Below are 24,952 nucleotides of genomic sequence, written 5' to 3'. Positions count from 1 at the left end.
CCCCCCCCCCTTTGATGATTTTAAGGAAAGGGCCTGTGTAAGCCTGACAGGGCCCAAAGATGGACCAAGATCCAAAAGGAACTAAGCCAGGTCTCACAATCAGCTGCCAGATATCTCAGGATCAGCACAGGAACTCAGTAGATGTCAAACAGCCACAGGGAAGCAGGATAACAGAGCAGCAGGTAGGATGGGAAGATAAGGCAGGAAAAAAGACACGGGAAAATATCCAGTTTCCTTAGGTCAAACCCAGTGAGAAAGACACAGCCCAAGGCCCAACTGTCTCTCAGCAACCACTCAGCTCCCCCCATCCCAGAATTCCAGATTCCTGCACTCTGCTGGCCCATGCTTCTTCCCTTTGCAAATTTAACTTTTCTTATACCAAGGGGAAGTGGAGGCTTCCTGCAAAACAACTTTTTCTATAAGTTTATCAGTGAAGAAAGAGGGAGAGATGCACCAGTGGCTAGAAGATGTAGAAAGATTCAGGGGTGGAAGAGCATGGCTGAACATGTTTGTAGATGGATGGGAAGGAGCCAGTAGAGAGGAAGGAATTTAAGATGCAGGAGAAATAAGGGATGGATTTTTGGAAAGATTCTAGAGAAGAGGTAGGAGGAGTGGGGACTCAGTGAAAGACATTAACCTCAGTGAGAAGAAGCTAATATCTTTTTTTCTGCTTCCCACTATGAGCTATCTCCTATTTCTCCTCCCATTACAACATAATATCTTTGAGCATAGGAACTGTCTTATTCGTTACTGTATTCTTAGCACTTAGCATAGTAAATATATAGTAAGCAAATGTTTAGTAAATGCTCTACTCTGCTCTCTGCCTCTGTCTCTCCCCTTCTCCCTCCATTTCCTTCCCCTCTTTCTCTCTGCCTCTCTTTTTGTTTTTCTGTCTTGCTTTCACAAATCACTTCTCTCTTAGTTTCTCCTGTTTCTTTAATGATTTCTCTCCTTTCCTTATTCTAGCCTTTGTCTTTGTTCTTTGCTCCTTTTTTCTCTTTTTTCTCTCTCTTTATCTTTCTTTATCTCTGTTTTTCTCTATCCCTATTTTCTTTCTCTGTTTCTCTTTCTTTTTCTCTTTCAGTGTCTATGCATCACTCATCTATTCCTATGGCTAGAGCAGAAGAAGAGAGAGTGTTGAGAAGAGGGGTAAGGAGGATATTCCAGCATAAAGGAATAGAGTCACCACAGGAACAGAGGATTACATATCTTAGGAATCATTGAGACCAATTTTCTCAATTTTAAAGATGAGGAAAATGAGACTCAAGGAGGTATATAGCATCAAAAGCAAGTTTTTAACTCAGGTTTCCAGACTGCAGAGCCAATGCCATGCTATCAGACATAGTGTAGTCCAGTTTGGCTGGGTCATGGTGTGGAGAGAGGAGAGAAATATGGGAAAAGTCTTGGAAAGACTATGGGACCTTTTGAATTCTAGACAAAGGACTTTGAACTTACTCAGTGGATGTTAGGAAAACTATTGAAGGGTTTTTTTTTATTTTAAACCCTTAACTTCTGTGTATTGACTTATAGGTGGAAGAGTGGTAAGGGTAGGCAATGGGGGTCAAGTGACTTGCCCAGGGTCACACAGCTGGGAAATGTCTGAGGCCGGATTTGAACCTAGGACCTCCCATCTCTAGGCCTGGCTCTCAATCCACTGAGCTACCCAGCTGCCCCTATTGAAGGGTTTTGATTGAGGAATAGCATGATTAGGTCTATATAAAAGGGTAATTTATTTGGAAGTGTCATTTGAGGATTTCTTTCTGGAGGTGATCATTGAATTCTTTCATTTCAATTTTATTTTCTTGTTTGAGGATCTCTGGGCAGTTATCTTTGATAATTTCTTGTAATATGATGTCCAAGGTTTTTTCTTGATCATAGCTTTCAGGTAGTCCAAAAATTCTCAAATTGTCTATCTCAGATCTATTTTCTTGGTCAGTTGCTTTTTCAATAAGATATCTCATGTTTTCCTCTGTGTTTTTTTAATTCCTTTGATTCTGTTTTATTGTTTCTTGATTTCTCATGAAATCAGTTTCTAGATCATCACTTCTGATTTTTAAAACCTGATTTTCCTCTGTCAGTTTTTGGTTTTCCTTTTTCAACAGGCTCATTTCTTCTTGCATCACTTTCATTTCTCTTTCCCACTTTTCCTCTGCTTCTCTTAATTGGTTTTCAAAGTACTTTTGAGTTCTTCCAGAATCTGTGTCTGATCCATATTTTTCTTTGGACTTTGTGCATGTTTCCTTTGCTTTCACTGTCCCCTTCTGCGTCTGTACCTTGCTCTTTGTCTCATAAAAATTCTTTAGAGTTAGGTGCTTTTTTTGTTGTATGCTAATTTTCCCTATCTACTTATAGGTAGGCATGGGGGAATGATGGTCGGGTCTGAAGGGTGAGAGCTCTGAGAGCCCTCTCCCCCTGCTGATTCAATTGACCCTTGAGATGCTGATAGCCTAAAGACTTGCCTCAGGCTTAGGGGTAAGTTTTGAATCTCACTCTGATCTTGATCAGATCAGGGGCTAATCAAATTTTAGCCCCAGGCTTAGGCTCAAATTTTTGGTCTCATTGTGTATTTGATCTAATCAGGCACACCCTTGATTTCCTGTCTAGGAGCTCAATCCTGAGCTTTAGGCAAAAAGATCAGTACTAAGTACTTAAGTACTATCAGCCACCCTCAAATGTGAACTAAGTCCTTATCCCAAGCCCAGACTAGATTTCCCTGGGCTGGGGCTCAGGACTTCTCCACAGGTTTGAAATTTCAAGGAGTATGGGTTGGCTTGAACCACTATTTATCCAGGCAGGATCTCAGGGTCTGGATGTTAGCTTGGAATAGGCTTTGGAACCTTGGACAGCAGATGAGAGGTGGAGATGTGTGGCTTGCTCTTGGCTTGCTCTTCCCTCCTTGCTACAGCTTCTTGCTGGTTCTGTTCTCCTCTCACCCCAGTGCCTCAGATGTTCTTTGCCTACCTTTTGGTTTTTTTCTCTTCTTGAAAGTTGTTTCACTCTGTCTCCTTGTTGGTTCCTTTCACTCCTGTATTCATTTTGTGGTGATATTTTAATCTTGATCAGAGAGGATTCTCATGGTGGAACAGAGCTGCTCTGGATTACACGGCCATCTTGGCTCCATCCCCAGAACTCTAGGGTAATTTGTTTGAAAGCAAAGAGTGGATTGGAAAGAGGAAAGAGGATTCTATGTTAATAACCCAATGAGTGATGCTAGGGAACTCTCCTGAGGCAATGGGAATAGAGAAGGGACACATGACAGGGATATTGTAGAGGGACAACTAAGAGGACTTAGTAACCAATACCATGGGAAATTTGAAGGAGTACTGTCAAATGATAACAATGTTAAGGTATCTAGTTGGCTCAATGGATTGGAAACCAGGCCTAGAGATGGGAGGTCCTGAATTCAAATCTGACCTCAGACACTTCCTAGCTATGTGATCCTGGGAAAGTCACTTAACCCCCATTTCCTAGGCCTTATTGCTCTTCTTTCTTGGAAATGATACACAGTATTGATTCTAAGAGAGAAGGTAAGGGTTTTTAAAAAAAGAAAATAAAGTTTTGAAAACGGGCAGTTGAATGAAGTAATGGTAGCTCCCTAGACAGAAAGGGAAGTCAAAAAAAGGGAGGACCAAGAGGAGATTTAAGAAGACATAATGAAGTCACTTTTCAATCTGAAGCTCAAGTACTTGTGGGAAATCAAAGTGAATATCATTGTGTGGTTGAGTAGAGTTGGGGTGGCAACAATGAAGGCAGAATTCAGAACTCTGATATCAGGGTTAGAAATACAAATTTGTGAGTCTTCTGTGGAAACCTGCTAGTTGAAACTATGGAAATGAGACTAGAATGAGACTTTAAGGGCGAGAGAGGAGAGAGAGGCAGGAGAAAAGACCCTAGAGAGTCTTTAAGGGGAGGTTGGGTGATTTTGTCTGCTTGCATGTAGAAAGAATTCTTGCTTTGAGTACAGGTTGGCCCAGACAATCCTCTGAGATTACTTTCCATTGCTGAGGTCCAAGTGATGGTTGGCTTGACAAGAACCTGCTCTGAGTGTGATCTATAGTTGGCACACTGTTCTGAACTTGGATAATAATGTCTCTTTTTAAAAAATGACACTAGGAAGTTTGCTTCTGGGTTCAATTTTTCCAACTATAAAATGAAGGGATGGCAATAGATGGCCTCTCAGGTACCTTCTAAGTCTCTTTAAAGATATAATCTAGTGATCCCTACCTTACTATTGATGCATCCTGTCATAATTATTGTATTTGCTGATTGTTTGTTTTAAGATTTTATTTTGTTTTTTGTTGAGATCTCTTTATCATCTCTGATAATCTGAGAAGGACAGTTTAGTTGATAAGGAAATAAGGATGAGATAAGGGAGTTGTCTTTTACCTCATGCTTCCAGCTCTGGCTCCAGGAGCATGGAGTTTATTATATATATTTCAAGACTCATTTCACACAAAAGAACCACCCCCCAAAAAAATTTTGCAGGTGCGCAGAAGTTACAAATTATGTCACATCAAAACACAAAACATTGGCTTCAGAATAGACCAAGGCCAAGGCTGAATTTTGACTGGGTTCTTATCAGGAAGTCAAGTTGGGGAGTATCCCTCTCAGGGCCGAATTGCCCCCACTAAGATTTTGGCCTTAGCTATAAAAGGCAGCAGCATTCCTGGTCAAAGGGGAACAGTGTTAACCCTTTACATTCAGGTTTGCTAGGAACTTAAAGCTTTTCAATAAGGCTACAATACTTTTCAACAAGAAATCACAAGGATCACAAAAGGGTCAAAAGAGGAGTCTCAGATTTTTATCTATTCTCTTATCTAATTGAATATATTCTGTTATACTATGTCACTTTAAGTTACTGTGTTTTGGCTATTACCTATATGTTCTGTTACACTGTTTTTATTTGTACAATCCTACTATCTTTTATTTGTAGTGTCTTATGCCTGGACTGGAGATAATGGCATTGTAAAAGCCCATAGTCTAGTTGGGCAAACCCTTTCCATGGTTTGGTCATAAGTTCTTACAGATGCTGGATTTGTCACCAGATCCATTGAGGTCTTATATTGCCTATACAACCTTTTGTGCCTTTTTGCCTTTGTTAATTGTCATATAGATGATGAATGTACTCCATCAAAATGGTTACAACCTGTATTAGTAACCTTTGTAGAATGGGCATTAGCTGTTGTACTACTGTTTTGTTTTGTTTTGTTTTGTTTTGTTTTTATAAAGCTGTTACCTGGTAAAAACTCATGTACACTCACACTGTGGATCATGGCCAAATTAAGAAGGAAATCTCATTTTTGAGTGAGAAACTTTGTATTGTGCCTCTGCTTGGCTAACACAGTGTTTCATGGAATGTACACTATGAATTTTTGATTTTTAAAAAAATTTTTATTATTGTTTTTTCCTTTTATGTGCAATAGGATATTTGAATTTTCTTTCCTCTCTTATTTTTGTACTTATAGTACAAGCAACCAGTATTAATGTTTTTTTTTATTTTGTACTAATATAAGTTTACAATATCCATAAGCCCTAATATTAATGCATACCCAAAAGCTTTAGACTATGGAAACCTGCTATTGATTATTTAATATTATGGGACTTTGACTAAAAATTGTGTCTGATTTCAGAAGAAGGGATCACAATAAAGTCATTATACAGTGCCAAGAAGCACAAGGTCAAAGAGACCAACCAATCCCATTGGGATTGATGAGACTCTGTGCCAAGACAGGGGACTCGTTTTGAGGTTTGAGGAATTAGCTGTTTGACAATGTCAGATGCAAGATTTCCCCATGCCAGACTCAGACCAAGTACCTCAGTTTGGCTGCCATTTTGGCTCCCCTATCCCTGTAAGTGAAGATAAAATCAAACCAGGGAATGATATTTCCCTTCTGCTTCAAAATCTAGTCCTTTTTCTTTCTCCTTCATAGTGTGACAATTTTCTGTAGTTTTGGCTGCTGATTGGGTAAGTGCATATTGCTGCAATGGTCCTACAGGCTTGTGAGATATAAATCACTTTATTGGGCCCTGATTCTAGGACCTGTTATGGACTTATTCTTGCTTACTCCGAATTTTCATATACTACTTAATTTTGATTTTTTCTTTTTCTTCTATTTTTTAATGTTTTTGACTTCCTTTTAACAATTTAACATATACCTCATAACTCAGCCATGTATCCCGGAGTGATCCGTGTGTTGGGCAACACCCTCCTCATAGGGGATTGTATTGTTGTCATAAAATTCTAGATTTATAAAATTTTTTCTTGTTTGAGGGTAATTTTAGGATAAGAAACTTGCTACCTCCCCAAATCAAGAAAGTGAACTGTTTGGAGAAGGTGCCATAAAGAAGCCTGCAGAAACTACACACTGAACCAAAAGATCCAGAATGAACTTTGGGATGTAGTGAAATTGATCTGTGGGGGATTGAATGCAATTATTTTGAATGTAAACTCTTATGCCAAAGGGGCCTGCCCCCTATTTTTTTTTGTCAATGTGCCTAGCAATCATTGATTCTTTTTCCTTTCACTTTTATTTACCTCTTATTTACATATTATTGTAATTTCCCCTTAGAAAGTGCAATATTGTATGTACCTCTAGTTAGAGATCTTTAGACATATAAATTGGTTATGTGTACTGATTCATGAAATTAGGCATGCAAATCTGGGAGATTTCTACATGCTCATTTTCCAATGGAATCATAGGAAGATCGTATAATTAGAATCTGCTCTCCAGGACTCTAAATCCCAGCATCTCACTTTAGTTCTCATTAAGTCCTTATATTTTGGAGCTGAAGTATTGTGTAGCTCCGCCCCTCGCTCTCTTTTCCCCTGATCACAGTTTGTGGGGTGAGGTGAGAGGCAGGAAAGTTTTAATCAGGTTTTACTTCTATTTCTTTTTTCTTCTACTTCAAGATTATTAATAAATCTTATAAAATATAATACTTGGAGTTATTGGATATTAATTTAAATCTTACAATCCTAAGGCAAGTCAATGTAGCACCTTGTGGCTCAATTTCCCCATTTGTAAAATGTGAGCATGGACTTAATGTCTTCTAAGGTCTCCCCCAGGCTGTAAACTTATAGTCTTATAATCTTATCAACAAATATTGAGAATTATGAACATTTCTAAGGATAAAGAAGAGAAAAGGAGAATTATATGAAAATTATTGAATCTCAATTATATACAGCTTGTTGTTTGTTTTTTTTTTTTTTTGCTGTTTTTTTTACAGCTTGTTTTTTAAAATGTGTATCTCCTAAATGTAACATGCTGGTAGTGTGTATCTGCTAAATTTAACATGCTTGTAGGACAATAACATTTCTTTCTTCGCTCTCTTTCTCTCTTTTTTTCTTCAAAGATCACCCCAGAAGCTTATGAGAAGCTAGAATTCCCTGGAGCCAAGGAAATAGCTAACATGATGCGTTTCTATTACATGAGGCCAGACAGAGATGTGCAGCTCACCCACAAGCTCAACCCCAAGGTCAAGAGTTTCTCCCAGTTTGTCTCTGAGAACAAAGATGCCTTCGAGAACCTATAGGAAGCACTGAAGTGTTTTGGACTGGCCAGTGGTTACACAACTTCCTCCATGATAATTTTAAAGCCACTGTGGGTGGTGGCATGGTGTGGTGGTCAGAAGACTGCATCTGCAGTAAGGAGATCTGGGTTCAAATCTTGGCTTTGCCACTGATAATCTCTGTGACCTTAGACAATTCTTTGATTTCTCTGGGACTTAGTTTTCCCATCTGTAAAATGAAGGGGTTGGCCTAGATGGCCTTTTCTAGCTTTAAATCCTCTGATGATCCTCATATAGAAAAAATGGGCAAAAATTTGAACTGACTTAATCCAGTCCAGTGGAAAGTGATTTCTTTCCATTACAGAAAGATTCCTGGAAGCCTTGTCATCAGTGGAGAATAATGGCCTAATTTCTAGAATTTACCCAGGGGCAGCAGGGCATGATGGTTGGATAAAGGGCTGGATATGATCAGAAGATCATAGATTTAGACCTGGGAAGGAACTTAGAGGTCATCTAGTCTGAGGCCCAGACAAGGAGAATGACTTCTCCAAGGTCATATGAATAATAAATAGCAGAGCTGCAACCTGAACCCAGATCTGACTCCCAATGGAACACTCTTTCTACAGCACCATGTCCAGAAGTGTCAGTTCAAATCCTGCCCCTGGAATTTATTAGAAACAAGATCATAAATGGCTTACCTTTTAAAGCTTTAGTTTGCTTATTTATAAAATGGAAATAATCATATTCACAGTCCCTCGGGGGTTACTGTGAGGCTTGAATGAGATTTGTATCTTTTAAAGGTTTTACAAACATTAAAGTACGTATTATCTGCATTAGTCTTCCTCCTAGTCCTCCTCCTCCTTTTTATTTTTCTTTCTTCTTCCTCCTCCTCCTTTAAGCCCAAGCCTAAGGGCAAAGAATGCTTTGTTGGTCTTCAGGTAAGAGTCTTAGTTAAATTTTATACAAAGTTCCACTTCTATTTCTAGGGTCCAAAGCTAGCCTCAAGATTCAACCAGGTGAGGAACACTCTTGTTTAAAAGGAATCATCATAGTGACAAAGTAAATCAAGAGAATCCTACCTCTACCTTACCAAGTTCGTTCCCTCAGCCTTCCCAGGGGTAGTCTTCAGAATCTAGTAGAACACGGCAGTTCTCTTTAAGAAAGGAGTCATGGCCATCATGGATGGTCAGACTCATATCTAGAACTAAAACTTAGACTAGCAGTAGATTAAATGTCCCAAAACCTTTTCCTCAAACACAAAATCTTCATCATTTATAGTTTAGGGCTAGAAATTGTTATTTTCCTCATATTTTAATTAGTAATCAAGGTATACTACTAATCTGTCATCTCAAATTATACAGAGAATAGTAGATTCAAAAAAGCAGCTCCAATATATTCAAGTTACTAACAAATTTAATTACATGATTTTCCAGATGATGCTTCCTAGGTATGTGACCCAGGGCAAGTCACTTTTGCTTAGCCTTTGCCCTTCTGTCTTAGAGTACTTACTAAGACAGGAAGTAAGGGTTAAAAAAAGAAGGAAGTGAATGCTGATACCCAGAATGTGAACCCCAGTATCAACCAAAGGGGAAACCAGAAGGTGCTCTCTTGCACATAACCAATGGCCAAAGAATCTGATATAGTGATCCTTCACCTATTGTGGGAGTTACATTCCAGAGACCCCCAAATAGGTGAAGATCCACAAAATAGGGGTATTATATTTATTTTATCATTTATATGTATTTTAAGTCTTTATAAACCCTTCCCACACTCCTATAAGCCTTTTCCACACTCTTACAGTCACCGAGCCAATAAGCACCCAGGACGCAGGACACTGAGACACCCAGCTGCCTCCTAGGATCACGGAATCACAGATTCAGTGGGAAGGAGCCTCAGAGGTCATCTAGGCGGCACAGTGGATTTGGAGTCAGGAAGACCAGCGTTTGAATTCTGCCTCAGATATATATTAGCTTTTCAGTGTGGGCAAGTCACTCATTTCCCCATCTGTAAAATGGTGATAAACCTTCCAGGGTTGTTGTGAAGGCTGAAGATCATATCTCTAAAGCTATAAGGAACCTTCATTTTATTGATGAAGAACCCGGGGCTTAGAAAGGGCATAAAATTCTAGGCCTATAGCTGGAAAAGCAATGAAGCCATCTATTATAATCTCATTTTACAGATAAAGAAACTGAGGCTCAGGATGGTTATAGGACCAGGGGTCTAGAGGTATAAAGGACTTCAGAAGTTATATGATCTAATCGTTTCATCTTTGTTGTCATTGTGCCATCATTTCATTCATGTATTTGTGCCATCATTCATTCATTCATTGGGACCCCATTTGAGGTTTTTCTGGGCAGAGATACAGGACTGGTTTGTAATTTTTTTCTCCAGCTCATTTGACAGATATGGAAACTGAGGCAAAGAGGGCTAAGTAACTTGCCAAGGGTCACACAAATAGTGAGGATCTGAAGTTGGATTTGAATTCAAGTTTTTTCTGACTCCAGGGCTGATCCTGTACCCATTAGATAAAAGAATCTGAGGCTGGAAGAAGTAAAATTACTTGCCCAGAGTCCCACAGGAATAAACATCAGAGGCAAGATTCAAACCCAGGTCCTTGACCACAAAGTCAGTGGTCTTTGCATCGAATATGTGGGCTTACTTGGCATGGCTCTGGTGCCAATGACACTGTTTTGCTCTCCAGTCATGGGATTTTGCTAGTGTAGAAGTTGTCCAGTGTTGCTGGCCCCTGATCAGAGGTCAATCTGCTATTTATATATTTATTTATAAGAGGCTTTGCACACCAGCTCTGCCCACTAGGGAGGCAAGGATATTTGCACGGGTATTTCATAGCCCATAAATTATTCAAACTAGAAGGAAAATCCACACCATTTCCCCTACTTATCCCATTTCGTCGTCATCATCATCACCATCTTCTTGTTCTTCTTCATTATGCACATTTACCTGTTATTTTAAGGTTCCAAACTGTTTTCCACAGCACCTTGGTGTCATAGCTGGTATGGTTATAATGATTACAGTATGTTAAAATTTATATATAATAATTATAACCATTTATATGTGATAAATTTATACATAGTAACTTATTATTATTTCCACTTTTCAGAGGACAAGACAGAGGCTAAGAAATGGACCAAGGTCACAACACTAGCAGTTATGGGAATGCACATTGTGAACCCAGGTTCTTTCCTCAAGTCCAGCCTTCTATTTGCAATACTCTGCATCCTCTGTAGTGAGGAAAATGAGTCCCTGAGACAGGGTGTTGGAGCCAGCTCTCATGACTAGAAAGCTCATTGTTAGATTTTCAATGTCAGCATTTATTTTTTTAAATCCTTACTTTCTGTCCTAGTAACAATTCTAAGACAGAAGGGCAAGGGCTGGGTAAACAGGGTTAAGCGACTTCCTAGATTTGAACCCAAGTCCTCCTGACTCTAGACCTGGCAATCTATCCACTGTGCTATCTAGCTGCCCCTCCTCTATTATAGTTTATATATATATTTTTATTTCTTTCCTTTTTTTCACATTTCCTACATTTCCCAAAGTGTCTCTCCTAGAGAGCCTCCAGTAAATTCCGTTCCTTATGATGAAGAATTAAAAAGAGGAAAAAGATAAAGATTCAGCAAGATGAACAAACAGACCGAAAGAAAGTTGACATCAATTGTAGTGTTTTATTCCTACAGTCAGTTCCTCATTTCTGCAAAGGAGTCCTCGAGTGGGATACCTTTCCATATCTCTCCTTGAAGCCTCATTATTTTTTATGGGTCTCTCATTCCTTGGGTTCCCACTCTACCTAGAAACCTGGGAAACACCTCCTACTGGACTCATCCCCTTTTCTTCTTATGATGTGATTTCACTTGTTATCACTTGATGTCTCTTTAAAGTATGCTGGATAAAGTAAAATGGCAGCCAAAGGATTCTGGAAAATGTACCTCTCTGAAGAAGAAAGAACCATCAAAGAGAAATGGGTGATTCTAATAATCCCAATGGGAAAGAGTTCAGGGCCAGTCAGTTATCTTAGCATCTTACCTACATGAATGAACTCCTTTGAATGCCTCCCTCCCAAAGGAAGCCCAGCACAGGGCAAGAATTTGGAAGCAGAAAGAGATAGTCCTTTGGACGTGGGAAAGGGTCAAGCTGAACATCAAAGGGTCTTTCTGCTGAGATCATAAGGTTTTCAGAGAGATCCACCATATAGCTCACATTTGGATCACACTTTGAGGTTTTCAAAGTTACCTGCTTCGCAGTAGGGAATACAAACAGCATGATCCCATTTTGTAGATGAGAAAATTGAGACTCTGAGAGAAAATGACTTGCTCTTCTCATATATCTAAGAAGCATTAGAGGTCAGTATTAAGACTTTAAAGTCAGGGTTCTTTCTGCTATACCACATTGTCTTCTAAGCAAAAATGAAATATTTGATCAGGAAAAGAAACATTTCTTATTTACCACTTCAGAATCATCCTTGACTCTTCCTTTTCCTTCCTCCCCCAGATCCAAACATTTCCAAATCTAATTGGTTCTTCAACGTTGCTCCATCCTCTTCTCTCTACCCTATTTCAGGTCCTCATCATCTCTCCCATGGACTTTTATAATCACTTCCAACTGGTTTCCTTGTCCTCCACTTAGTTAACTAGCATTTATACAGTGCATCATACATTTCAGGGTGACATCTCCCAATTGTCCAACGGGTTTGAGGCCTGCCAGTTACTCTCGACCTGGCTAAACCCTTCTGCCTAGATGGCTCTACCAGCGTATGGCCACTGTGCATGCTTGGAGGCACAGGTGAGAGCTAGGTGAAAGGTGGATGAGCAGCCCTGTAAAGCTCACTGCAAGCCCACCCACCAGAGATGCTAGTCCCCACTTGGCTGCTAGGTGGCGCCAGAGTGTACAAGAACACTGGCCTTCCCACCAGAGGTGTTCGTCCTCTCTGAGCCACTAGGTGGAGCCACAGTGTACAGAATGCTGGCCCTCCTACCAGAGGTGTTCGTCCTCTCTGAGCAACTAGGTGGCTCCAGAGAGCACAGATCACTGGCTTTCCCACCAGAGGTGCTAGATGTCCCTAACATGCTTTACATCACCCCAAGGGAACAACCTCTTTGAAAACAAAGGCTGAACAACAACAATAAAGTGATGGGAATAAAAAAAGAACACAGCCCCTGCCCTCCAGGAGCTCACAGCTGAATGGCAGAGACTGCATGCAAAAAGGAATGAGCAAAAAAAACTAGACAGGATTGTTGGGGATAGTCTTTGAAGGAAGGAACCACGATTAAGGAGGACAGGGATATGTTTCTTTTAGAAGAACTTTAGTTCACTGAGCTTTGAAAGAAGCTTAGAGATAGAGATGAAAAGGAAGAGAACACTAGGCAAAAGGAACAACTAGTAACTGAAAACACTTGGGGTTAGGAGATGGACTGTCATTATTTCTAAAGCATGAGCCTGACCATGTTTAACCTCTGTTCAAGAAGTTTCAGTGGTTTCCAATTGCTCCTTGAAAAAAATACAAACTCTTCTATTGGCCATTTAAAAACCTTCCCAATCTGGATCCCAATATCTTTCCAGATGGATTTCATATTATTTTCCTTTGGACAGTCTACATTCCAGCTGACATGGCTTCCTTGCTCTTCTCCCTATAATATATTTCATATCCCATCTCTATGCCTTTGCCTGTGCTGTATGCCATTCCTAGAATTTGTTCCCTCCTCATTTCTGCCTAGGTCCTTTTAAAGGACAGTTCAGGTCCCACCTTGTACTGTCCATAAGACTCTTTGAGATACCCTAAATCCTCCTCCATTACTTTGTGCATGTTTTAATTCACTTTTGCACATACACGTTGTATAATGTAATCTTCTTCGGGGCACTGAGCTTTTAAAACTCTTACCTTCTGTCTTATTTTAAAGTATTAATTCTAAGGCAGAAGAATAGCAAGGGCTAGGCAATCAGAGTTAAGTGACTTGTCCAGGGTCACACAGCTAGGAAGTTTCCAAAGCCAGATTTGAAGCCAGGACCTTCTGTCTCTAGATCTGGTGGTCTACCCACTGTGCTACCCAGCTGCCCCACAGGCTTTGTTTTACATTTGTCTTTATAATCCTAGTGCCTGTATAAAAGCTTGTTGAATTGGAAGGAACTCAAAGCTCCTTTTGTTTTCTGGACTTTTCAAACAACTGCAAATGTCTACTTTAAGCTTCTTTTAAAACAATGTTCTCCATTATGTTATTTAATAGCAATAAAATTTAATAGCAGTAAAAGAATTTTTAAAACTCCATTCAGGACATGCTACACATTACTACTACTAATAAATAGCTAGTATTTATCCTGTACTTTAAGATTTGCCAAGCACCCACAAATTTTATCTCATTTGATCTTCACGAATGGGATGGAGAGAGGGTAGAGCCAAGATGGCGACTTAGTAGCAGTGATAGCTGAAACTGCTCTGAATACCTTTCCAAACTGATCTTTCAAAGGTGCCTCAGAATGAAAGGAGTCAAAGACCAATTGCAGGACAGAGTGAGGGGGCTTTCCTGTTAAACACAGCTTGAGGGGTAGGCAGAGAGAGTTGATTTTCACAGGTCAAGGAAGAACTAAAAGTAGACACAGAGGAGTGTGCACCTACTGTACCAGGTTCTACAACTGGGTGTGGACTAACTTCAGGGTTCTAGGACTTGGGCTACACCAACAAAAGAGCACTCCTTGAAGTCCCAGGCCCCAGCATCAGCTTGTAGTGAGGTCTGGAAGTCCATAGCTTTGGGCCCTTTCAAGCCAGTGCTGCTCCTATGAAGACCTAACCCCAAGGCAAAATAGCTTACAGGGCTTATCCCTGCAATCCAGCATCAGTGGAACCAGAATCAGCTAGCAGCTTTCAGAATTTCCAATATACAGGCAAAATAAAAAAACTGGGAAAATGAGCAAACAACAAAAGAAACACTTAACAGTTGACAATTTCTTTGGGGTCAAAGAGCAAAGAACAGAATCAACAGGGGCTGGTGAGATCCAAGCAATCACATGCAAAACTTCAAAAAAAAACCAAACAAACCAGGAATTGGTCTCGAGCTCTAGAAGAACTCAAAAAGGAATTAAAAAATCAAAAGACAGATTGAAGAAAAATGGGAAAAAAAGAAATGAAAGTAATGCAAAAAGAAAATAAGAACCTAAAAAGCAAAACTGGTCAAATTGGAAAAAGAGGCATAAAAATACACTGAAGAAAAAAGTTTCCTAAAAAGTAGATTTGACCTACTGGAAAAAGAGGCAAAAACATCCAATGAAGAAAAGAGTACCATGAAAAGTAGAATAGGTCAGATGGGAAAGGAGGATCAAAAGGTCATAGAAGAAATTCAGTCTTTAAAAATTAGAATTTGGGGGCAGCTGGGTGGCTAAGTGGATTGAGAGTCAGGCTCTGAGATGGGAGGTCCTAGGTTCAAATCTGGCCTCAGACACTTCCTAGCTATGTGACCCTGGGCAAGTCACTTAACCCCCATTGCCTAACCCTTACCACTCTTCTGCCTTGGAACCAATACATAGTAGTGATTCTAAGATGGAAAGTAAGGGTTTTATTTTAAAAAATTAGAATTGGGCAAATAGAAGTTAATGATTTCATAAGACATCAAGAAATAATAAAACAAAATCAAAAGAATGAAAAAATAGAAGAAAATATGAAATATCTCATTGTAAAAACAACTGATCTGCAAAATAAATCTAGGAGAGACAATTTAAGAATTATTGGACTACTGTAATGCAGAGTTGCTACAGGAATCCCTTGCATTTGCAAAACTAACTGAAGCAACCCTGACAGTTGGAAAACGTAATGTTGACCCAGCCAGCCAGGGGTCTCAGGAGGAAAAACCATTGGAGCCTGAGACTATAAATATTCCTGCAGAACAAACTGTAGGGGCTTTGGGCTTTTGCCTTTTGCCTTTTTGGCTTTGGGCTTTTTGGCTTTTGGCTTTGCCTTTGTTTCCTTTGACCTCTCCCTTGACATCCTGCTATCCCTGGATCTCCCCATTGGGCCCTGGGAGGAGGGTATTTTTTGTGGGTGGAGATTGTTGGAACTAGCTTCCATAGGCAGGCAGGGACAACCTTAAAACCAAGCCACCACCTCATCTAGTAATCTGCTAAACTTTGTTACCTCAGGGCAGTGAATTCATCCCTGGTTGAGGGGCCAGTTCCCTCAGTCTGATTCCCTCTTCTGTGACCTTCCCCCAGCACCAGCTTCTCCTTTAGCAGCAGTTACCAGATCTTAACCCCCTTTCCCTCAGCTTACCCTTGGCTTTAATAAACCCCTTTGGCTTTTATACCAAGAGCTTCTAGTGATTCATTATACTAACTACTGGGGCAAAGGCTAAAGAGGGAAAGAATAACTTTCCTTTATTTCTTGAGGGCTAAACCAGGCATCCATCTTGGGCAGGAAGTGAACCAGCTTTCACAGCTGGGAATTGGTCTCCAGAAGGGAGGGGCTTTTTACTCCTCCACTCAAGGGAGGTTAGAGATAGCAGGGAGGCTGATTTAAAACATTTCAGCCAGGCTCACCCAATCTCTGGCTGACCTAAATTATCTTGTACTAAAGAGATAACCTCCCTGCCTGAAGACCCAGCTGATACCACCCAGAGCCCACAATACAAGTCTCTTGATTAGCCATATCATATTCCCCTTTTTATTCCATTACACTACCTGAAAGTCATGACCAAGAAAAAAGCCTAGACATCATATTACAAGAAATAAATCTAAGAAAACTGCCCTGATATTCTTGAACAGGAGGGTAAAATAGAAATTTAAAGAATCCACAGATCATGTCCTGCAATAAATCCACAAATGACAATTCCCAGCAATGTTATACCCAAGTTCAAGAGCTCCTGGGCCAAGGAGAAAATACTGCAAGCAGCCAGAAAGAAACAATTCAAATACCATGGAACCCCAGTCAGGCTTACATAGGATCTGGCAGCTTCCACATTGAAAGACCACAAGGATTGGAATTCAATATTCTGGAAGGCAAGGGAACTGGGTTTACAACCTAGAGTCCCCTACCAATCAAAACTGACTATATTCTTTCCGTGGAAAGTATGGTCATTAAGTAAAAGAGAAGTTTTCCAAGTATTCTTGAAGAAAAGACCAGGCTTAAATAGAAAATTTGATGTCCAAATTCAAAATTCAAGAGAAGCATAAAAAGATAAATAAGAAAGAGAAAAAATTTAAGGGCTTCAATAAAATCAAATTGTTTATATTCCTATTTGGAAAGATGCTGTCTGTAACTCTTAAAATTATTATCATTATCATAGTAGTTAGAATAAGTATACATAGACAGAGGGTATGATATAGTAAGCTGACTAGGATGATATGTTAAAAAAAACTAGGGGTGAAAAAGAGGATTGTACTAAGAGAAATGGGAAGAGAGAAGTGAAATGGGGTAAATGATATCACATAAAGAGGCATGGGAGAGAGAATATTATTATAATGGAGGGGATGAGGGTGGTGATGGGTAATACTTAAACTTTGCTGTCATTGGAATTGGTTCAGAAAAGGAAGACCAGCCACATTAATTGGGGGTATAGAATCCTATATTATCCTATAGAGAAGTAGAAGGGGAATAAGAAAGGGGGTGGTGGGGAAGGGAGTAATATAAGGGAAGGAGAAGTTAGGGGGGTGATTAAAAGACACTACAGAGAAGTAGGAAGTAGGAAGAGAGTAAGAAGAGAGGTGATGAGGAGGGAAGTAATATAATGGAGGGAGAAGGGGGCAATGATTAAAAGCAAAACACTGGTGTGGAGGGAAAGAGAGAAAGGAGAAAGGGCAAGATTAAAAGAGGAAATCAAGATGGAGAAGAATACACAGATCGTAATCATAACTGTGAATGTAAATGCAATGAACTCACCCATAAAATATAAGTAGATAGTAGAGAAGATTAAAAACCAGAATCCTACCATATGTTTATAAGAAACACATTTGAGGCAGGTAGACACACACCAAGTAAAGGTAAGAGGCTGGAGCAGAATTTATTGGGCTTCGACTAAGACAAAAAAATCCAGGAGTAGCAATTATGATCTCAGACAAAGCTAAAGCAAAAATAGATCTGATTAAAAGAGATAAAGAAGGGGGCAGCTGGGTAGCTCAGTGGAGTGAGAGTCAGGCCTAGAGACAGGAGGTCCTAGGTTCAAACCCGGCCTCAGCCACTTCCAGCTGTGTGACCCTAGGCAAGTCACTTGACCCCCATTGCCCACCCTTACCACTCTTCCACCTATGAGAAAATACACTGAAGTACAAGGGTTTAAAAAAAAAAAGAGATAAAGAAGGTAATTACATCTTGATAAAAGGCAGTATAGACAATGAAGAGATATCAGTATTAAACAGATATACACCAAATGGTATAGCGTCCAGATTTTTAAAGGAGAAACTAAAGGAGCTTAAGGAGGAAATAGACAGTAAAACTATACTAGCGAGGGACTTCAACCTTCCCCTATCAGAACTAGATAAATCTAACCAAAAATTAAATAAGAAATAAGTAAGGGAAATGAATGAAATTTTAGAAAAGTTAGATTTAATAGATATCTGGAGAAAACTGAATAGTGATAAAAAAGAATATATCTACTTTTCAGTAGCACATGGTACATATACAAAGATTGACCATAAAATAGGGCATAATAGTTTCACAACCAAATGCAGAAAAGAGGAAATAATAAATGCAACTTTTCCAGATCATAATGTAATAAGAAATATAATCAATAAGGTTCATGGAGAGGAAAATTAAAAATTAGTTGGAAACTAAATCTAATTCTTCATAACTAGTGGGAACAAATCATAGAAACAATCACTGATTTCATTGAAGAGACAATGAGGAAACAGCATATCAAAATTTGTGGGATATAGCCAAAGAAGTACTCAGGAGAAAATTTATATCCCTGAGTGCTTATATCAATAAAATAGAAAAAACAAAAATGAATCAATGAGGGGGCAGCTGGGTAGCTCAGTGGAGTGAGAGTCAGGCCTAGAGACAGGAGGTCCTAGGTTCAAATCCGGCCTCAGCCACTTCCCAGCTGTGTGACCCTGGGCAAGTCACTTGACCCCCATTGTCCACCCTTACCAATCTTCCACCTATGAGACAATACACCGAAGTACAAGGGTTTAAAAAAAAAAATGAATCAATGAATTGGGCATGCAACTAAAAAAAATAGAAAAAGAACAAATTAAAAATCTCCAGGTAAAGACTAAATTGGAAATCCTAAAAATCAAAGGAGAAATTAATAAAATTGAAAGTAAAAGAACTACTGAACAAATAATAAATAAGAACAGGAGCTGTTTCTACTAAAATACCATCACAGGGGGCAGCTGGGTAGCTCAGTGGATTGAGAGCCAGGCCTAGAGACGGGAGGTCCTAGGTTCAAATCCGGCCTCAGACACTTCCCAGCTGTGTGACCCTGGGCAAGTCACTTGACCCCCATTGCCTACCCTTACCAATCTTCCACCTATAAATCAATACACAGAAGTTAAGGGTTTAAAATTTAAAAAAAAAAAATATAAAAAAAAAATACCATCACAAAAAATAGATAGAGTACTGGTTAATTTGATTAAAAAAAAGAAAGAAGAGAATAAAATTACCATTATCGAATATGAAAAGGGTGATTTCACCTCTAAAGAAGAGGAAATTAAAGCAATTATTAGTATCTATTTCATCCAATTATATGGCAATAAACCTGATCATCTAGGTGAAATGGATGAATATTTACAAAAATTTAAGTTGCCTACATTAATAAAAGAGGAACTAGAATACTTAAATAATCCCATCTCAGAAAAAAGAAATTGAACAAGCCATCAGTGAACTTCCCAAGAAAAAGTTCCCAGGGCCAGATGGAATCACAAGTGAATTCTGTCAAACATTTAAAGAACAATTAATCCCAATACTATACAAACTATTTGGCAAAATAAAGGAAAGAAGGAGTTCTACCAAATTCTTTTTATGATACAAATCTGGTGCTGATACCTAGACCAAGAAGATCAAAAACAGAAAAAGAAAATTACAGACCAATCTCCTTAATGAACATGGATGCAAAATTCTTAAATAAAACACTACCAGAGAATACAACAATGTATCACAAGGATTATTCACTATGACCAGATGGGATTAATACCAGGAATGGAAGGCTGGTTTAATATTAGGAAAACCATCAGCAAGGAAGGGAATGGTGTTCCAGATCATGTTGGTCTCTTTTTATACCCCTTTTCCCACGTCATTTCCTGACTCTCCCCCTTTTCACAGAAACCAATAGCAGTTTTTCAATTTGGCTAATACTGCCCAAAGGGGCAGTGTTTCCTCTGAGGGTGTAAATTCTTATCAAAGGATTTTTGAAAGTTTCTGACTGATTGAGTTAAAAGGGTGGAGCTCTCTAAGTTCTTGATTAAGATAAAGAAATTCCCTTTCACACACATTTTGTAAATGATATGATGATATACTTAGAGAATCTTAGAAAATCAACTAAAAAACTAGTTGAAATAATTAATAACTTTAGCAAATTTGCAGGATACAAAATAAAGCCACATAAGACATCAGCATTTCAACTCATTTCCAACAAAAATCAGCAGAAATAGTTAGGAAAAGAAACTCCCATTTTAAATCATTTTAGACAATATAAAACATTTGGGAATCTATTTGCCAAGAAAAATACAGGAATTATATAAACACAATTACAAAACACTTCACACAAATAAAATTAGATCTAAACAATTTGAAAAACATTAATTGCTCATGGGTAGGCCAAGCTAATATAATAAAAATGGCAATTCTGCCTAAATTAATTTACTTATTCAGTGCCATACCTATCAAACCACCAAAAATGTTTATAGAACTAGAAAAAATAATAGCACAATTCATCTGGAGGAACACAAGGTCAAGAATAGCAAGGAAACTAATAAAAAAAAAAGTGATGGATGGTGCCCTAGCAGTACTAGATCTTAAACTGTACTATAAAGCAATAATCATCAAAACAATCTGGTATTGGTTAAGAGATAGAAGGGTAATCAATGGAATAGACCAGGGGTAAATGACGTCAGCAATCTAGTTCTTGATAAACTCAAAGATTCCAGCTTTTGGAATATTCAGTATTTGACAAAAACTGCTGGGAGAACTGGAAAACAGTATTGCAAAAATTAGGTTTAGATCAACGTTTCACATCCTGCACTAAGATAAGGTCAAAATGGGTATAAAGGGTATAATAGGTATAAAATTAACAGGTATTTAAACATAAAGAGTGATATTATAGATAAATTAGGGGAATGTAGAATAGTTTACCTGTCATATCTATGGAGAAAGGAAGAATTTATGACCAAACAAGAGACAGAGAACATTACAAGATGTAAAATGAATAATTTTGATTATATTAAATTTAAAAGATTTTGTAAAAGCAAAACTAATACAACCAAGATTAGAAGGGAAGCAATAAATTGGGAAAATTTTTTTATAAAAAATTTATCTAATAAAGGACTCATTTCTGAAATACACAAAGAACTAAGTCAAACATTTATAAGAATCCAAGAACATAAATGTCAAAGGATATAAATAGGCAGGTTTTTTTCTTCAAATCAAAGCTATCAATAATTATATGAAAAAATATTCTAAATCCCTCCTGATTAGAGAAATGCAAATTAAGACAACTCTGAGATAGCACCTTACACTTATCACACAGAAGTTAAGTGACTCAGCCAGAGTCACACAACTATTATGTTTCTGAGACTGGATTTGAATTTAGGTTTTCCTGGCTCCAACAGGACCAAAAAAAAAAAAAAAAAAAAAAAAAAAAAAAAAAAAAAAAGGATGGTACATCCAGGTGGAATGTGCAAGGAAGGTTGAATTTGGGGCCAGAATTACTTGAATCTTGGCTATGTCACTGAAGAACTGTGTGGTTTGGGTTGGTCATGACTTCTCTGCTAAGAAGAGAGGCTCTCTCAGATCACCTAGTGTCTTTGGGGTTAGAGGACCTAGGTGCAAATCTTCTTCTGCTGCCTACTTACTTGATGAAGTTCATTCAACTATGCCTCTCCCTACTATTTTTATTGAAATTTAAAAATCTTTGTCAATTTGTCTATCAAAATTGACAAATGATTAGAATACTATTCATAGGATTAGACCATAAACGTTTATTAAGTACCTACTCTATGCCAGGCACTTTGTGAAGGACTGGGGAATATAAACAGGTAAAAGATAATCCCTGCCCTCAAGTTTATAATCCAATGGAGAGACAACAAGCAAATATATACAGACAAGGCATATACAGAATAAGTAATTAAATACATAAATAAGTAAATAAGAAGTAAACAAGAGAAGGAAGGCACTGGAATTAAGAGAGGTTGGGGAAAGCTTCCTGTTGATGGAATTTTAGTTGAGACTTAAAGGAAACCAGGGAAGTCAGGAGAAGTAGGTGGGGATGAGAAGGGAGAGCATTTCAGGCATGGGGAAAAGCCAGAGAGAATGCTTGTGGAATACCAAGGAGGCCAGGGTCATTGGGATGAAGAGTATGTGGTGGGCAGTAAGATGTAAGGAGACTGGAAGAGTAAGAGAGAGGTAGATTATGAAGGGCTTTGAAGTTCCTAGGATTTTGTATTTGCTTCTGGAGGTAACAAGGAGCCACTGGATTTTATTAGGTGGGTGGGTGGATGGTAGGTATGGCCAGATCCATGTTTTAGGAAAATCACTTCAATGACTGAATGGAATAGGAAGAGAGTTGATGTAGGCAAACCCACCTCTAGGCTGTTATGAAAATCCAGACACCAGATGCTGAAGACCTACTTTACAGTTGGCATTTTCAGAGGAGAAAAGGGGATGTATTCGAGAGATGTTGCAAAGGGGAAACCAATAGGCATTGGATATAGGAGTGAAGATAATGAGGAGCTCAGGATGACTTCTATGGTATCAGCCTGAGGGATTGGGAAGATGGTGTTGCTTTCTACAGTACTTGAGAAATTTTGAGATTTAGGGGAAAGGATAAGGATTCTGTTTTGGATATGTTGAATTTAAGGCTTCTACTGGACGTCCAGTTCAAGATGTCTGAAAGACAAATGGAGATATGAGATTGGAGGTCAGCTGAAAGAGTAGGATATAATAGGTAGATCTGAAAATCTTGATCATAGAACTAGAGCTGGAAAGGAACTTAAAGGTCATCTGGTCCAACCTCCTCATATTACAGAAGAGGAAACTGAGGCCTAGAGAAGTAGATGGATTGCCTAAGATCACATAAGTTGTAAGTAGCAGAGGCAGGATTCTAAAGCATAAACAATAATTATTCTCCATCACCTTGACAAGGTAATAAACAATATCTATACTTGGGTTATTTTAGGAGAGAAAGAACAGGAAGATATTTGGGGTAAAGTAGGGAAGTGGCTAAGTAGGAAGTATCTAGTGTTGAGATAAGAAGAGAAATGCACAGGGTGACTCCATTACAGCTGTTTTGTCACATCAAACCAAGTCAAGCCAAGCCAAGTCAAGTCCTGACTGTATTCCAGTTGAGGTAAAAATCACTGTGTGGGCAAATTCAGTGGTATCTATCATGCTTCTATATTTCATTTTGTTTTTTTCTTTATTTTTCTAGCAAATCTCTTTTCAAGGATCCCAAAACCTTGTTCTAGCCAACTAAAGGAAACAACTGAGTCTCTGTGACTAGTCCAAGAGAGCCAGGGAGATTAGGTCATCTTCTAGAAGCCAGGCGTCTATGGTAGGGCCAAGGATATGGTCCAATTGATTGGTCTGACCAAGAAGTCTTTAAATTTCAGAAAATGGAGGGAAATGATTTGAGAAAAACTGCCAACAAAAATATACTAAGCCATTACCACAACTCTTGTTGGAATGGTTGAGATCAGGGTCCAGCATCTATATCAAAAGAAAGCAATGGATGGTACAATGTAGAAAGAATAGTAAAAGACAAGAAGAAACTGGGTCTAATTAGCCTTGCCAAGAGAAGGCTTCTGGATACTCTGAAAGTCATCCTTGAATATTAAAGAGCTGTCATAGGAGAAAGTGATTAGACTTGCTCTGCTTGGCCCCAGAACTAGGAACAATGGAAGGAAGTAGTCAAAAGGGCAAGTTTTAGCTTGATGAAAGGAAGTTCTTCCCAACAATTAATTAAAACTATTCCAAAGCAAAATGGGCTGCCTGGGGAAGTAGCATCCCTCCAGCAAACAGGAGATATCAAAGTGTTTGGGATGTTGTGGAGGGAATTCTCATTCAGGTAAGGGTTGGGCTGCCATGGTTGCCAGTGAAGGATATACCAGACTGTCTGCTGAATAGCTACTATAAGTCAAGACCTGTCCTGGTGGGGATACAATGATGAGTCATAGTGTCATAGCTCTAGACCTGAAAGGGACTTCAGAGGCCATCTAATATCTATGACCTGATGCAGAGTGAAATAAGCAGAATGGTTTCCAGGATGACCATAAGAGTGTGAAGGAAAACAATACTGAAAGACCTCAGAAGAGTAGCCAAACAAGACTTCATAGGACTAAAAATGAAGCATGCCTCCCAGCAGAGAGATGGCTATAGATGCTAATAAGTATCTAAGGTGGGATTCGAACCCAGGGACACCAGGAGCAATATCCTGTTTCATATGCCTTGCTGCCTATACAGATAAGGCATTACACAACATATCCCAAACATGAATACCTTTTTTTTTTTTTAAATGGAGCCATGGAGGACTACCAAGAGGTTACAGAATCCTGAGAGTCACAGAGGTTGCAAAACTTTTGTTGGAATGGTTGAGATCGGGGTCCAGCATCTATATCAAAGGAAAGCAATGGATGGTGCCTCCTTGGAGGTCTTCAAACAGAGTCATGGGTCTGACTAGACATATGCTGAGCCTGAAATTCCCTTCCCACTCTGGAATTCTGGGATTCTTCCTCTGAGGCTTGGCTTTGGGGAGACAGATTTAGCTGTATAATACGAAGTGTTCCCTTGGTCAGTACTGTCTGTAATTGACTTCCCTGTCTAGTACGGTCTTCCTTGCCTGAACCTCTCTGTTCTAAGCATGGATTTCCCACTGTTTCAATGGGTGGTGCTATGGATAGAAAACTGGACTTAGAATCAAGAAGATCAGAAATTGACTAGTTATGTGACCCTTGGAAAGCCATTTACCCTCTGTTTCTCAGTTGTTTCATCTGTAAAACAAGGGGTTGGATTCACTGGTCTCCAAGAATACTTCCAGCTTTAATCTACAATTTCATCACTTTCCAGACCTGTTGACACCAACTTGGTTTTACTTTCCTTCCTTCCTTCCTTCCTTCCTTCCTTCCTTCCTTCCTTCCTTCCTTCCTTCCTTCCTTCCTTCCTTCTTTCTTTCCTTCCTTCCTTCTTTCTTTCTTCCCTTCTTTCTCTTTCTTCCCTTCTTCCCTTCTTCCCTCCTTCCTTCCTTCCTTCCTTCCTTCCTTCCTTCCTTCCTTCCTTCCTTCCTTCCTTCCTTCCTTCCTT

The 24,952-nt window shown here is 39.0% G+C and overlaps 1 protein-coding gene across 1 annotated transcript in view; it reads left to right on the top strand.

The window, feature by feature from the left end:
• Positions 1–7,533, top strand: part of LOC123244219 (nmrA-like family domain-containing protein 1) — a 29,909-nt gene extending 22,376 nt beyond the window's left edge. Inside the window, exon 5 of the mRNA XM_044672554.1 lies at positions 7,354–7,533. Coding sequence (XP_044528489.1) covers positions 7,354–7,533 — 180 coding nt within the window. The remainder of the gene's footprint in view (positions 1–7,353) is intronic.
• Positions 7,534–24,952: the final 17,419 nt, after the last annotated feature.

Source organism: Gracilinanus agilis, chromosome 4 (assembly GCF_016433145.1).
Source record: "Gracilinanus agilis isolate LMUSP501 chromosome 4, AgileGrace, whole genome shotgun sequence".
Taxonomy (NCBI): Eukaryota; Metazoa; Chordata; class Mammalia; order Didelphimorphia; family Didelphidae; genus Gracilinanus; species Gracilinanus agilis.
This window is presented reverse-complemented; position numbering and strand designations above follow the sequence as displayed.